At 47.7% G+C, this 13,817-nt stretch overlaps 5 protein-coding genes across 5 annotated transcripts, besides 2 other annotated features; 3 read left to right on the plus strand and 2 right to left on the minus strand.

The window, feature by feature from the left end:
• Nucleotides 1–161: 161 nt before the first annotated feature.
• On the minus strand, nt 162–3,149 carry TSTA_027260 (ARID/BRIGHT domain protein (SWI1), putative; the record flags this gene model as incomplete). The annotated part of the gene is made up of 2 exons (XM_002479818.1): nt 162–438; nt 478–3,149. The coding sequence occupies 2 exons, from the start codon at nt 3,147–3,149 to the stop codon at nt 162–164; spliced, it is 2,949 nt and encodes a 982-aa protein (XP_002479863.1).
• Nucleotides 3,150–5,288: 2,139 nt separating this feature from the next.
• On the plus strand, nt 5,289–7,144 carry TSTA_027270 (proteasome regulatory particle subunit Rpt3, putative). Its single transcript, XM_002479819.1, has 6 exons — nt 5,289–5,575; nt 5,632–5,673; nt 5,728–5,826; nt 5,883–6,169; nt 6,224–6,887; nt 6,951–7,144. Exons 1-6 carry the CDS (start codon nt 5,421–5,423, stop codon nt 6,967–6,969), a joined length of 1,266 nt encoding a protein of 421 aa, XP_002479864.1. The 5' UTR covers nt 5,289–5,420; the 3' UTR covers nt 6,970–7,144.
• Nucleotides 7,145–7,521: 377 nt separating this feature from the next.
• TSTA_027280 (aspartic endopeptidase Pep2) lies at nt 7,522–9,371 on the plus strand. Its single transcript, XM_002479820.1, has 4 exons — nt 7,522–7,806; nt 7,876–8,017; nt 8,071–8,725; nt 8,776–9,371. Exons 1-4 carry the CDS (start codon nt 7,705–7,707, stop codon nt 9,062–9,064), a joined length of 1,188 nt encoding a protein of 395 aa, XP_002479865.1. The 5' UTR covers nt 7,522–7,704; the 3' UTR covers nt 9,065–9,371.
• A 728-nt stretch (nt 9,372–10,099) lies between these two features.
• Nucleotides 10,100–12,934, plus strand: TSTA_027290 (RNA Polymerase II CTD phosphatase Fcp1, putative; the record flags this gene model as incomplete). Its single annotated transcript, XM_002479821.1, has 4 exons — nt 10,100–10,347; nt 10,401–10,487; nt 10,549–12,149; nt 12,201–12,934. The coding sequence occupies 4 exons, from the start codon at nt 10,100–10,102 to the stop codon at nt 12,731–12,733; spliced, it is 2,469 nt and encodes an 822-aa protein (XP_002479866.1). The 3' UTR covers nt 12,734–12,934.
• Nucleotides 12,313–12,375: a microsatellite.
• Nucleotides 12,935–13,226: 292 nt separating the features above from the next.
• TSTA_027300 (uncharacterized protein) lies at nt 13,227–13,739 on the minus strand. The gene is made up of 3 exons (XM_002479822.1): nt 13,599–13,739; nt 13,435–13,549; nt 13,227–13,379 (listed from the first exon to the last, which is right to left on the minus strand). Exons 1-3 carry the CDS (start codon nt 13,678–13,680, stop codon nt 13,349–13,351), a joined length of 228 nt encoding a protein of 75 aa, XP_002479867.1. The 5' UTR covers nt 13,681–13,739; the 3' UTR covers nt 13,227–13,348.
• Nucleotides 13,643–13,668: a microsatellite.
• Nucleotides 13,740–13,817: the final 78 nt, after the last annotated feature.

Below are 13,817 nucleotides of genomic sequence, written 5' to 3' on the forward strand. Positions count from 1 at the left end.
AACACCTAGAACCCCCTCAATCGTCCGATATCCCAAAGGTACAGTGCCGGTTTTAAAGATACAAGTTCGAAAGAAATATTCAACACAAAGGTATCAATCAGATCGGACGAGTCACGACAAAAAGGAAAAAACTATCAGTTACAAAGTTTTTGTTTCGCAATTCAATTCCCCAGACCCGCATATGCAATTAACTGCTTCACAATCGCTGCATCCAAATGTGGTGTCAACATTGCACCTAAAAGACTTTCTCGCTTGGGTAACACGCAGAGCGGGAATGGTTGTTCAGATATAGAGTCTTCCTGCTTAGACCTTTCAGCTAGCTTTCGAAGGATGCTCAAGCCTCGGTTAACTATGGATACAAACGGATTGCTTTCCGAGTCTGGCTGACCTCGGGCTTGCGGGTGACGAGGAGTTGGCGCCATGGCAATGCGGTCTGTGCTAAGCTGACAGCATAGTCGAAGGAGGTGAACAGCAAACCCGTCCGTTGACTGGAGCCAAGTTCGAGCTGTTATCCCATCAGCCAGGCCAGTGAGTATCTCGGCCGCCAATAGACCTTGCATGAGAAAGACTTTTCGAGAATCCGAAAATGCCAAAGATTTCCGTGGTTGGTCAGGAACAGCACATATAGCCATACCAAATGCACGAGTCAGCAACTCATTCTGGGGGGAACATTGAGACTCCTGAAATATCGTCTTGAAGTACATGCGGTTCGGTTCATCACGAGCAAGAAGCTTGGCCAGACTGTCAGTTGCTGCTGGTGTATATTTATGGATGCTGGGGACATATTGGGTGAATGTGACACCTTCAGAGCCGAGAACAGGAGTCGGTAACGGAGAAAAGGATAAGAGGAAGTGAAGTAAGCAAAATGCCTCTTCCTTGCCTGGCAGGTTCACGGTTTGAGCAATATTACTTAAATACGTGACGGCGTCTTTCATGAAGTCCAAAATATTTTGGTTGGTCCGTAATAGCATGTTGCGGGTGCCGAGATATCGGATGATTGTAGAGAACATCGTGATAACTGGAGCGCTTCCTAGTATCCCGAAATTTAATTCCGAGAACGAGAAGTTTCTGATTATGGCAGTGATACAGAGCACTCTGTCAGCTGCCCGGTCAAGTTCATAGCCCAAGCTGCCGAATTCAGGGACGTCCAAGAGTGAGGCCATCTCTACGTGACATCCACGTATCACCTCTTCGTAAGACGGCAACAACATGTCATCGGAGACTTCAGCTGCATTCTCCGCGAGCAGGTCGAGCTGTTCTTCTGCACAATCAACGAGCGATTCCACAAGATCATCGCAATTATCCAGAGAGAGCACCGCAGGTTCGGAAGATAATGTCATCAGTGTATCCAAAGCCAGCCGAACTTCAGCATGTATTCCCGACTTTATGCTCATTGTTAAAGCATGGATATCAATCACTCCTAACTCGGGGAATGAAGGTACGTTGGGTTTAAGCCTTGCAATCTCTTCGCCGAGTTGATAGATTTCATCTATTACCACAGGTCCATGCTTATGGTTGTCTGGAAGAACAGTTGCTTTGAAAGTTTCGTCGATATGATGCTTGATGGGCTTGTTAGGGGTAGAATCAGGTGCGAGTTTACCCGTGGAGGCAGCTGGTTTGGCAGAGGCCCCAGGTTGTGGTGCAACTTGCGACTGTAAAGATGAGTCGGCTAGGGAAGCGGGAACCTGCGCTTGTCGCTGACCGACCGTTCGTTGACCGCTTTGACCATGCGGGAGTTGAGGCTGTTGTGGCGGTTGCTTAGGCTGTCGAGGTTGTTGAGCGTTCGCGAGGCCATTTGTTGCAGCTGCCGACATACTGCTTGACATTGTTGCAGTAACCTGAGGTGACGGAATAAATTGCTGAGAGCCTTGTGCATCGAATTCCGGGACTGCTTTAACGGGGGATTGCTGGAACTGCATTAAATTGGGGTCTGCAGACTGGCGCTGAAGGGCATTTTGTTGCATGCTATCCATTTGCTTTTGCTGATGAGTACTCACGAGGATAGCATGTTCATAAGGCGCAAGATTTTTGGCATATATTTCTCGAATTTCCGCAGCAGCATTAGGATATTGCTGGACTGGAAACTGTAACGCTTGAGCGATTGTGGGCCACATGTTGGTCGCAGATATCTTCTTGGAACCACCCATTTTCATCACAGTGCCATACAGTGGCATCAGATGGATAGGGCGACCGCTAACAACGGGATTCAGATCCAGAGGCAGGTTGCGATTCATCATGAACTTCTGTAATGTCTTCAGGAATAATTCGGGGCTATTTGCCTTAGAAATGTTTGGCTGGGACATATTGTGCTGCATCTGGCGCAAAGCCGCCATTTGAGGATTTACCATAGGGTTCATTGCACCAGCCGGGCGGCCTACCATCGCAGGGTTATTGACCTGCATCTGGCGAGCTTGATTCTGTAATTGCATCTGATATAGCCGTTGCTGCTGCGCAGCCATAGCCTGAGGTGAGAAGCCCTGCGGCATGTTTCCCAGTTGAGCTTGCATAGAAGCCGAGGTCGCGCCCGAAGTCATAGCAGCTTGTTGAGCAAATTGAGGCGTTATTCCTTGAGGGAAAGCCTGTCCTGGCATGAAAGTATTGTTTTGGGGTGTGTTGACTCGGCTTCCGTGGTCAGACTGGGGTGTGGAGATCTGGTTTGCTACAGGACCTGCGGGAGAAAAAGGACTCGGGGACGACGTGTGCATCTTTTGAACACCGTGTTGATCGAAATCTTGCAGGCCGGGAGATTGTGATGGGTTTAGAGGGCCTCGTTGTTGTTGCTGATGCAGATGTTGATAAGGGCTCGGTTGCGCAAACTGAGGGTTTCCATTTGCCGGCCCTTGATATCCTGGATAGGGAACTTGAGGTGTCTGTGAACGCGACACCGGTAATCCACCTGGCGCTTGTCTTGGTGACATGGATATTCCATCTTCGGGCCTCGGTCGTTTTGACGGTATCACCTGGTTAGGGTTGTGGAAGCTGGGTGAGACATTGCGAGGGACTCCGTTTTGAAACATGCGCTGGAATTGGGTAGGGTCCTGGGGAGCCTGCGATGGCTGGAGGAAAGCCATGGATGGATCGATCGTCCCATTGAACGTCCCATTGTCATGGTTGGGGATATTAGAGGCGTCCGTTAGCCACGCATTCATATCGTGTGGATCGGCCAACCCATCTGGACAACAAATAATCAGCAAGATGTTGGGGATACACGTCAATCGCCATCAAAAGCGCGTTCAAAAGACATCAGATCGACCGAATCAAAGAAAGTCAAATAGGAAGTGGAGTGAGGTCACGTCCAAAAAATGTTCTAGACGCGTCATGAGGGTACCGGGCCAGTACAAAGAGAGCGGTAGGGGTAAGCGCGACAGGATGTGAGCTCTAAGCGACCATAGGTATGCGCGTATGGGGGGTCATCAAGAAATAGAAGGTAGCAGATGATAACATACCGACAAGGTTGGGTAAGCTATAGTGCCGTGATGCGTATGAGCGCGATGAATGTCCTGTTCGGTAATCCGAAAATAGCGCTCTGATGAGTGTGACAAGTTGTGGCAGGGAGGAAGTCACGGGACTTGTGCAGGAAGCAGTGGCTCGGGAAATGGCCGCGCAGCAGTAACAAACGGTTCTTCTCTAACTTGCTTTTTTGTTCCGATTAGCATTTCTAGTGACTCAAGACAACAAATAAAATCAATCCAATTGTCGATAGCATCTGAGGCACATTCCACCACCAGATGAATAATGCTGATAAGAGGGCCAATGCGCTGGCGGGTCATAAGGTGACAGGCGACACCAAGATTCATCTGGCCAAGCAATAAGACTATGAGAGAGAGGCAGGGGAATCAGCCTACCTTAGATAAAAAAGAGCCTAAGAACAGATGGAGTAAACACCAAATATCCTATCCTTTTCGGGAGGGGAAGAAAGTGGAGGCGCAGGAATGGTAGGGCGTGGAGAGAGACAGAGGGTTAGAGGGAATTTGATAATTTCAGAGCGTGGCCGGGGGCTGTAGGGAGGCAATAGTTCCGGAACACGCAGCGAAAAACTAGGTAGACCAAGGAAAAGCGTTTATTTTGGAAAGTATGACAGCAAATGAGAGAGCCGTTATTTCTGCGACAGGAACAATCGGATACACAGGTCGTTCGAGTTGGGAGCGAGCGGGTTGGGTTGGGTGTGTCACGGGAAAAGCAGGAAAAGCAGGAAAACTATGGAAAAAGAACTTTGCTGCCTCAGGCCGCAAGCGGTCCCAACTAGTCCGGGAGCGGTTAGCGCGTTACGCATATTGCTGCTTTAACACATAAATTATGTTCTCTCGGAGTCTCTCCATGCGTAACAGCACACGGAGTACATACCCTCTCGGCCCATCCTGTGGGAGCCTTTGTACATGATGTTCACCCCCTTGGCCTGTGTAAAGCTCATTCAGCCGATCTAATATCTTCAAACCTGGTCCAGTTATGCACACTGCAGTAGTAACGGGCTCGTCAGCATAGTCAACTCAATTCCCTTCCCGCAGAAGAGAAATCGATGAGACACAGAGGGTTGCCGGGAGAAACAAAGGAATAGAACCTGATCGGTGAGGGGCGTGTCTGAGCTTTATATTTTTCTGCCTACCGTCATACTGAGCGCCGATAAGACACATCAATCCTATTTTCGATTTCATCACCGAGTCACTGACCATATGACAGATGGAATGGAGATATCCAACTGCATATTACCTCAGTCCAAGAATTAGTCCATCGTCACGTAGGGTTCCGTTCCGGATGCCGGTTACGACAGGCTACCACGGGATACAACGCAGCAATTCCTGTCTTTAACATGAATCGAAAGATAGGAACTACCAAAGGGACGAGACCTTGTAAGCAGAGAATTACATTTGCTCAACTCTAGTCGAAACCCGGCGTCGAGCTGCAGAGATACGATCGTTGGATGTCCTCTCAATTTCTCATATATGGATCTTGGAAGTGCATTCTAAAGTCAATTATTGCCCGACAAATGGCCAAAGCTAGAGAATTGTATGCGGCTGAAACGGTCAAACTTCAGTATAGTAGATTTATAGATTTATGCTTGTTTTCCGTCCTCGTAGTGAAACTGCATTTCCGGTGCCTTTGTCAATATGAACCGTACTGCTGTGAGTAACTCAAATATTTGATCGAGAGAAGTCTTGCAAACAAGCAGTCGACCTTGTCCTCGCAGGTCCAAAGAGATTTCCACGATAATTGACTGGGTCACGTGACCTGCTTGGAACCATCTAGGTCGTGAAGCTCTGGTCGGGTCGGGTAGCTCCTGCTTAGATCACATCCAAGCTCCGAACACCATTTTACTTGCAAACAGTATTACCATCATCCGGTCGTCCTTCAACTTTCAAATCAAAAGAGAACCTACCACTTACATATATCGCCCTTTTGAGACCTGATACCAATCATCCACCATGGCTGACGTCGCCGTCGAGAATCCCGTCAACAGCGTGGCAATTCACAAGCGCCCTGCACCAGCAGATTCAGTACCTATCATAGATTCATTAGAGGGCGGTAGCGATAGCGGTGATGAATATGCTACTTTGAAACGTCTTCAAAGACATTTAGAGTAAGCCGTCAAGGAGGCATCTGTTTATGCGGCCAGCGTTGACACTTACTACCTAGGTACATTCACCTTCAAGAGGAGTACATCAAAGACGAGCAAAGGTATGTAGTACTTGTCTTATTCACTTGATATAGTCTGATGCTAACTATTTACAGGAGTTTAAAAAGAGAACTAGTTCGAGCTCAAGAAGAGATCAAACGGATACAAAGTGTTCCTCTGGTTATCGGCCAGTTCATGGAAGCCATCGATCAAAAGTGTGTCCACACGGCCTGAGCAGCTGTCTATTGATACTAATCTTTCATCTGCGCAGTACCGGAATTGTACAATCGTCGACCGGTTCCAACTATGTCGTCCGCATTCTTTCCACCCTTGACCGAGAGAAGTTGAAGCCGTCGTCATCTGTTGCCTTGCACAGGCACTCAAACTCGCTCGTTGATATTCTCCCACCCGAAGCGGATTCGTCTATTGCGATGCTAGGTGCGCATGAGAAGCCGGATGTTACGTATGCCGATGTTGGTGGTTTGGATATGCAGAAACAAGAGATCAGGGAAGCCGTGGAATTGCCGCTCACTCATACGGATCTCTATCAACAGATTGGTAAGGGCTTTCTTTGGACTATAAAATTTCTCGGAGTCTAACAAATTTAATTAGGTATTGATCCTCCTCGTGGTGTATTGCTCTATGGTCCCCCTGGTACCGGAAAGACCATGTTGGTCAAGGCCGTGGCCAACAGTACCACAGCCAGTTTCATTCGTGTCGTCGGCTCAGAGTTCGTTCAGAAATACTTGGGTGAAGGACCTCGCATGGTCCGCGACGTCTTCCGTATGGCCCGCGAAAACTCACCAGCCATTATTTTCATTGATGAGATCGACGCCATTGCCACCAAGCGTTTTGATGCACAAACAGGAGCCGATCGTGAGGTGCAGCGTATTCTCCTAGAACTTCTCAACCAGATGGACGGTTTCGATCAAGGTAGCAACGTCAAGGTTATTATGGCCACCAACCGAGCAGATACCCTAGATCCCGCCTTGCTGCGACCAGGTCGTCTTGATCGCAAGATTGAATTTCCTTCTCTCCGGGACCGCCGTGAGCGTCGCCTGATCTTCACGACTATTGCATCCAAAATGTCTCTCTCGCCCGAGGTGGATTTGGATTCCTTGATTGTGCGAAACGAACCCCTATCTGGCGCTGTTATTGCCGCTATCATGCAAGAAGCTGGTCTACGTGCTGTCCGCAAGAACCGTTACAACATCATCCAATCTGATCTAGAGGATGCATACTCCAGCCAAGTCAAGACTAGCCAAGAAGCTGATAAGTACGTTATTCTTCCTTCACCATACGTGATACGTTCATGTTGCTAACTCATATCTTTTCATAGGTTTGATTTCTACAAGTAAGACGAAATAGGGGATCGCTACTCTTGCGTGATAAGTTGGACTTATTAGCTTAGAATTGGGATTTCTCTTAATCTAGGTATTCCTTGTAATATCATACATAGATTCATCTTTCATACACTCGCAAACATGCTTTCTCTTCTAAGCCAGCTATTTCAATGAGACATGGATATACTGCGTTGGTGCCTCGTAATTGTAGGTAATATCACGCAGTACGTGATAGCTTGTGTTTCCAAAGTTTTCATATTACTTGCACGGAGGTGTACTACCTATATCATTTCAAAGATGTAAAACATCAAAGTGAAGCGACTGTACTCCATATCGTGATAACCAGCATGCTTATCTGACCAATCAGCACAGAACATAGTCCAGGCACCAAAAACATAGGTGCCTCAGAGAGCCAGCCAAGTCACGAGGTCAACCCTGGTTGCGGCGCTGTGATTGGCCCTGATTGGAGATACTTCCCGTTTGGTCACTTTGGTGGTTGCCTGTGACCAACCGGGGCCCGTTATCATCGTCATCACCTGTGACCGGCCCTTCCATCGTCCCGAAACCCCAGACAGGAGCTATCTATCAGACCGTACCTTTCTCTTCCCTTATCACTCCCATCACCATCCCCATCCTCCATCGCCCTCCTTCCTTTTCCATCGTCTATAACACATACGAAAGTTTATTCTTTTTATCAATCTGATTTCATCCACTGTCACTCTCTCGAAACATTAGCTTGGCTTGGTCATCATGAAGACTGCCTCCGTCCTTGCAGCCGCCGCGCTGGTCGGCGCTGCTTCCGCCAAGGTCCACAAGCTCAAGCTGGACAAGGTGCCTCTCTCTGAGCAATTTGTATGCCATCCTCGTCTTTCCACTTGATATTACGACTGACTTTGGACTGACTGTCATGATTTTTATTAGGATAAACGCAGTATGAACGACCACATGCGGTCTTTGGGCCAGAAATACATGGGTGTCGTCCCCGAGGGCGTCTACGAGGATACCTCCATCCGACCTGAGGGCGGTCATGATGTTCTGGTTGATAACTTTTTGAATGCTCAGTGTATGTGAATACCTCGGATCGTCTGATTAATCCAACGCTAACCGCTCATCTAGACTTCTCAGAGATCACTATCGGTACACCACCCCAGAACTTCAAGGTTGTCCTCGATACAGGCAGCTCGAACTTGTGGGTTCCTTCGGCCTCTTGCAACTCCATTGCGTGCTACTTGCACAACAAGTATGACTCGTCCTCCTCGTCAACATACAAGAAGAATGGCAGCGAATTTGCCATCCAGTACGGCTCAGGTAGCCTTGAGGGCTTCGTCTCCCGTGACGTTGTGACGATTGGCGACATCACCATCAAAGATCAGGACTTCGCCGAAGCCACTAACGAGCCTGGCTTGGCTTTCGCCTTTGGCCGCTTCGACGGTATCTTGGGTCTTGGTTTTGATACCATCTCTGTCAACAAGATCGTTCCTCCTTTCTACAACATGCTGAACCAGAAAACTCTTGATGAGCCAGTCTTTGCTTTCTACCTTGGCGATAGCAACAAGGAGGGTGATAACTCCGAGGCCACTTTCGGTGGTATTGATAAGAGCCACTACACTGGAGAGCTAGTCAAGATTCCCCTTCGTCGAAAGGCCTACTGGGAGGTAGACTTTGATGCCGTTGCTTTCGGTGACAATGTTGCTGAGCTCGAGAACACTGGTGTCATTCTTGACACTGGTACCTCCCTCATTGCTCTTCCTTCTACTCTTGCTGAGCTCTTGTAAGTCACTTTTGCTCCTCTTTACTTTCCTCTCTATTAACATCTTCTAGGAACAAGGAAATTGGTGCCTCAAAGTCTTGGAACGGTCAATACACTGTCGACTGCACCAAGCGTGACTCTCTCCCCGACCTCACTGTCACCTTAAGCGGACACAACTTCTCCATCACCGCTCATGACTACGTTTTGGAAGTCCAGGGATCCTGCATCAGTGCCTTCATGGGCATGGACTTCCCCGAGCCTGTCGGTCCTCTCGCTATCCTCGGAGATGCTTTCCTTCGCAAGTGGTACAGCGTCTATGACTTGGGCAACGGTGCTGTCGGTCTTGCCAAGGCCAAGTAAACCGATTGACGATTTGCTGAACTGCACGAAAGACTACTGGCAAATGCGGAAACATGCGCTAACGACAAACTAAGCAACCGTTCTTCTCTGGCCTTTGTGCGGCATAGATGAACAGATTGCAAGAGATACGAGTCTCGACATGAGATACCAGCCTAGCTTACTTTGAATTTTATCCTTTCTGTTCGATTGCTGTTTTTCTGATTCGAGGTCTCTGCAATGTAGTATATCGCACTCTTTATGGTTGACCCTCTGAGTAATTGAAATATGCATATATATCTATATCAATCTATATTTGTTGATTATAGCAAGTTATTCCCATGTAGTTGATCATAATAAAATACTCGTACCTCGATGTTGTCAGTCCAGATATTATCCGGTGAGATGTTCACGCTATACCGGATACGGCCACCCGCCTGCTGCCTGCTTTGAAGCTTCATGATCCACATCTAACTACGTATACGGTGTGGCCCGCGACTTTACCGCCTACTGGATTTATCTTGAAAGTCACCACCGCGCCAGGCTTTGTTTTCGACAAACTCAACTCCCATTGACACCTCTGTCGCTATTTGTGTTCTTTTCTTCGTTTCTTATTCGAATTCCTCTTCATCTCAGCTTGTTTACAGTACTTACTGTGCTCTCAACTGGCTAGCTACCTTGCGTCCCCGCATCGTGACCTGTTGACTACCTCTGATCTCAACATACCACACTACAAATCAACGCAGATTGGCTTTGCGCATACTCCTATCAAGACTGGACATTCGCCGAACCTCAGTCAATATTCTGATTCAGTACCGCTTCTCCCGCGATAAGTTCTTAGGTTGCATCTAGCTAGTGGCGATATTCAAACATCCTCCGCGGACAGGCTACGAAGATTGGCATATGCTGTCAAGCCTCACCATTGGGCGATGGCACAGTAACTCGCACAAGAAGATCGCCAAACACCTAACACATTTCAATCAAACATCAACTGTCTGAGCCTAGCGGATTCGCCAAGAGTCGACTCCAAACGAGCCGACGGACGAGTCTTAACGGAGCATGCTTCTGCGACTCCCGCCAACGCTGCATTACCCCATCACCGTCAGATCGCTACTCAAGCGCCCGGGCGATTCGGTCGAGCGGGGTGATCATTTGTTTTGGTACGTGTACAAGACTACTGTCATCGAAGGCGATGGGTTGGGGAATGATATCGAGGTCCTAAAGGAGTTTCCCGTCAAATTCGAGTCGAGCGTTGATGGCACAGTGGTAGAGTGGAAGATATCTAAGGGAGATATTATCGATGAACCGTAGGTTATGGTCTGTCAGCTGCGATGTGGATTATTTGGCTGACATGATGAAGGGTAAACGTTGTTGAGATTGATGAACCATGTGCTCACGAAGTTCAATTCGGAGGCATGTGCGCAGAGTGCGGAAAAGATATGACGGCGTATGTTTTCATTCCATACCCTGTATTTGTCAACAGCATCATCTAAAGTTATTGCTTATAGTGCGAATTACAATACCGACGTCATGGACGCAATGCGAGCCCCGATTCAGATGGTTCACGATAATACCGCGCTCACAGTCAGTCAGAGAGAAGCTACCCGAGTGGAAGAGGATGCAAAGCGCCGACTCCTAGCCTCGAAACGTTTGTCGCTGGTGGTCGACTTGGATCAGACAATTATCCATGCGACGGTAGACCCAACAGTTGGAGAATGGAAGGAAGATAAAAATAATCCGAATCATGAAGCTGTCAAGGATGTGCGCGCATTTCAGCTTACTGACGATGGACCCGGTATGCGCGGATGCTGGTATTACATCAAACTTCGGCCTGGACTGGAAAGTTTCTTGCAGAACATATCTAAACTTTACGAGCTACATATTTACACTATGGGTACACGGGCATATGCGCAAAATATCGCAAACATTATTGATCCCGATCGAAAGCTCTTTGGTGATCGAATTCTCAGCCGTGATGAAAGCGGCAGTCTCACTGCGAAAAACCTACAGCGTCTATTTCCTGTTGACACCAAAATGGTAGTGATCATCGACGACCGCGGTGATGTCTGGAAGTGGAACCCCAATCTCATCAAGGTGTCACCGTATGACTTCTTCGTTGGTATTGGTGATATCAACTCGAGCTTTTTACCAAAGAAGCAGGAGTTGACGCCGGGGAAGACCAAGAGCGAAAAGCCAGCTGTAACTGCACCCGCTGAACACCATGTTAACGGTACTACCCAAGCCAAAGAGATTGGAAACGAAGTCTCGGCATTGGAACAGCTTGTTACGATGGGTGGAGGGGACAATCCAACAATGCTCCTGGAACAAGCGACACAACAGGAAGAGACAATCATGCATCAAGTGGAAGATAGACCGTTGCTACAGAAGCAGAAGGAACTGGATGCCGAAGACGACGCCTCAGAGTCACAAGCAGGTGCCGAGAGTGAGACGTCAACATCGAGTATGGACGATTCTCAGGATTTAGGGAAGCACAGACATCATTTGCTGGAAGATCATGACCGAGAATTATTTCATCTACAGGACCGGTTAGAGAAAGTGCATTCGGAGTTTTTCGAAGAGTACGAACGTCGCCGCCAGAGAAATCTTGAAAGAGGACGAGTTTCGACTCTTCGAGGCGACAGAACTATCCGGGATCGGGATATTGATTTAGAATTACTACCTGATGTTAAGGTCATCATGCCGCAGATCAAGCAAAAGGTTCTTGGGGACGTTGTTCTTGTGTTTTCCGGTGTTTTACCCCTAGGAACTGACTTGCAAAATGCCGATATATCTCTTTGGGCCAAAAGCTTTGGGGCTACGATATCACCTAGAATCGGATCTAAAACGACGCATTTGGTGGCAGGGAGAAATCGAACTGCTAAAGTGCGAGAGGCAACGAGATATCCTCGAATTAAGATTGTCACAACGCAATGGCTTTTAGATAGTTTGACTCAGTGGAAACATATGGATGAGGAGCCGTATTTGATTCCGGTTCATCCGGAGGATAGGGGTGAGCCTGTGCTGGGTAGCTCACCTGGTTCTAAGCTTGAAGATTCCTGGCTTTCTTCTTCGGATGATGATACGGGCGTGTCGTTTACAGACGATGAGGGTGGGTTCAGTATCGACTCACGAAGTGGTTGTGATGCTAACTTGGATGCAGATGTCAATGAAGAAATCATCCGCTCGTCCGGGATGACTGAACATTCACCTGTCGGGTACACCGCAGCCGAACAAGCAGCTGTGCACGACGAGCTGAAGGAGTTTCTGGGAAGCGATGATGAGACTGACGATGAAGACGACAAAGATTATGTCGATGACGAAGAAGATGACGACGAGGCGGAGGGAAACAATAACGAAGAAGATCCAGCAGCAACGGACACCCGCAAACGGAAACGGGATGGGGATGAAGAGACCGAGAGTGAAGGAACAGGTACTTCACGCCTTGCACAACGTCTGAAGAGATCGCCAGGGGCTGATGACGATGAAGACATGTCAAAGCAAGGTGCTACTATCATTCCCGGCACAGCCAAAGACGAGGATGACGGTAGCTACAATTACAGCAACGAAACCAACGATCCCACAGAGAATGCGGATTACGACGAGGATGAGTTAGAGAGGGAAATGCTCGCCGCATTCGAGAATGGGGATTACGATGAGAATGCTGAAGAAGCGATTGGAGCTGACAATGGTTGATTTCTTTCTCCTCCTCTTCTCTACCGTGTCTTTTGCCGATAACACATGTACAAATTTTTTTAATCTTGCATTTGAGAGGCGTTGTTCGAGGAAGGCAAGCGTTGGGAATGCGTGTATTTACTTATTCTATCCGATGGTCATGTGCGACAATCATGATCTAGCCCAGGAAGGCAGCAATGGAATCACATCATTCTCACTACTACCTACACATTCCTATCTCGTCCTTGACACTGACCGATATAGCATCGAAAGACATTTACGACCCTTTGGGAGCCAGAAGTAGGCGCTGGTCTCCTCTTGCGATTCTTCATCGTACGTTTTCGCTGTTGGGGAGGGCGCTTTAAATGTGCAAGGGAGAAATTAAGACAGCTCTATAAGCTATATAACCAGGGCTGTATTTCACGGAAGACAATGTCGATGAGTACCTAGGTAGGAGGTTTTCAGTGTTCCGGTCTATTTTGTATTTATAATTCTAGTGTCTCGCTTCCATAAAGTAATTCAATTGAAATTAGTAGAGCAGATTAGCTGTAATATCAATTATCAATCAGAATTGAGTAATTTAAGCTATCATCAATATACAGTTATCGCTTCATAGCTCATCAACATATATGAAGTCTAATTGGAGAACTTCTCAGGAACATGCTTTCTACAACAGAGTCAGCAACAAGTCTTCCTCTATATAAAGACGGAAAGAAACATACCCAGTAACCTTCTCAAAGAGGTTACGAGCACCGTCGGTAATCTTCTCGTTGGTGTCACGCATCTTGACAGGATCGATTTTGCCTTGACCGTATTTCTTTTCGGCGAAGTCGAGGCCTGGTGAAGTCAGCATATAGATAGTAGATAGGGGGTGTCGGTGGGGTACCCTTGTCAAGGTAATCCTCGTTTTGGGCGCCGTCTTGAGGAGGCTGTTGTTGTTGTTGTTGTTGCTGCTGGTTTGGATCCATTGCGATAGATTGATTGAGCTGTGAGAGAAGACCGAGTAATTATTTCGAAGTTTTGATCTGTTAAAAAGAAAAGGGAAAAGAGGGGCTTTATATTTTAGATCATCTCCAGATCTCCGATAAATCGGCGTATGCAGGCG

The sequence above is a fragment of the Talaromyces stipitatus genome, genomic scaffold (genome assembly GCF_000003125.1).
Source record: "Talaromyces stipitatus ATCC 10500 scf_1105507295541 genomic scaffold, whole genome shotgun sequence".
NCBI lineage: Eukaryota > Fungi > Ascomycota > Eurotiomycetes > Eurotiales > Trichocomaceae > Talaromyces > Talaromyces stipitatus.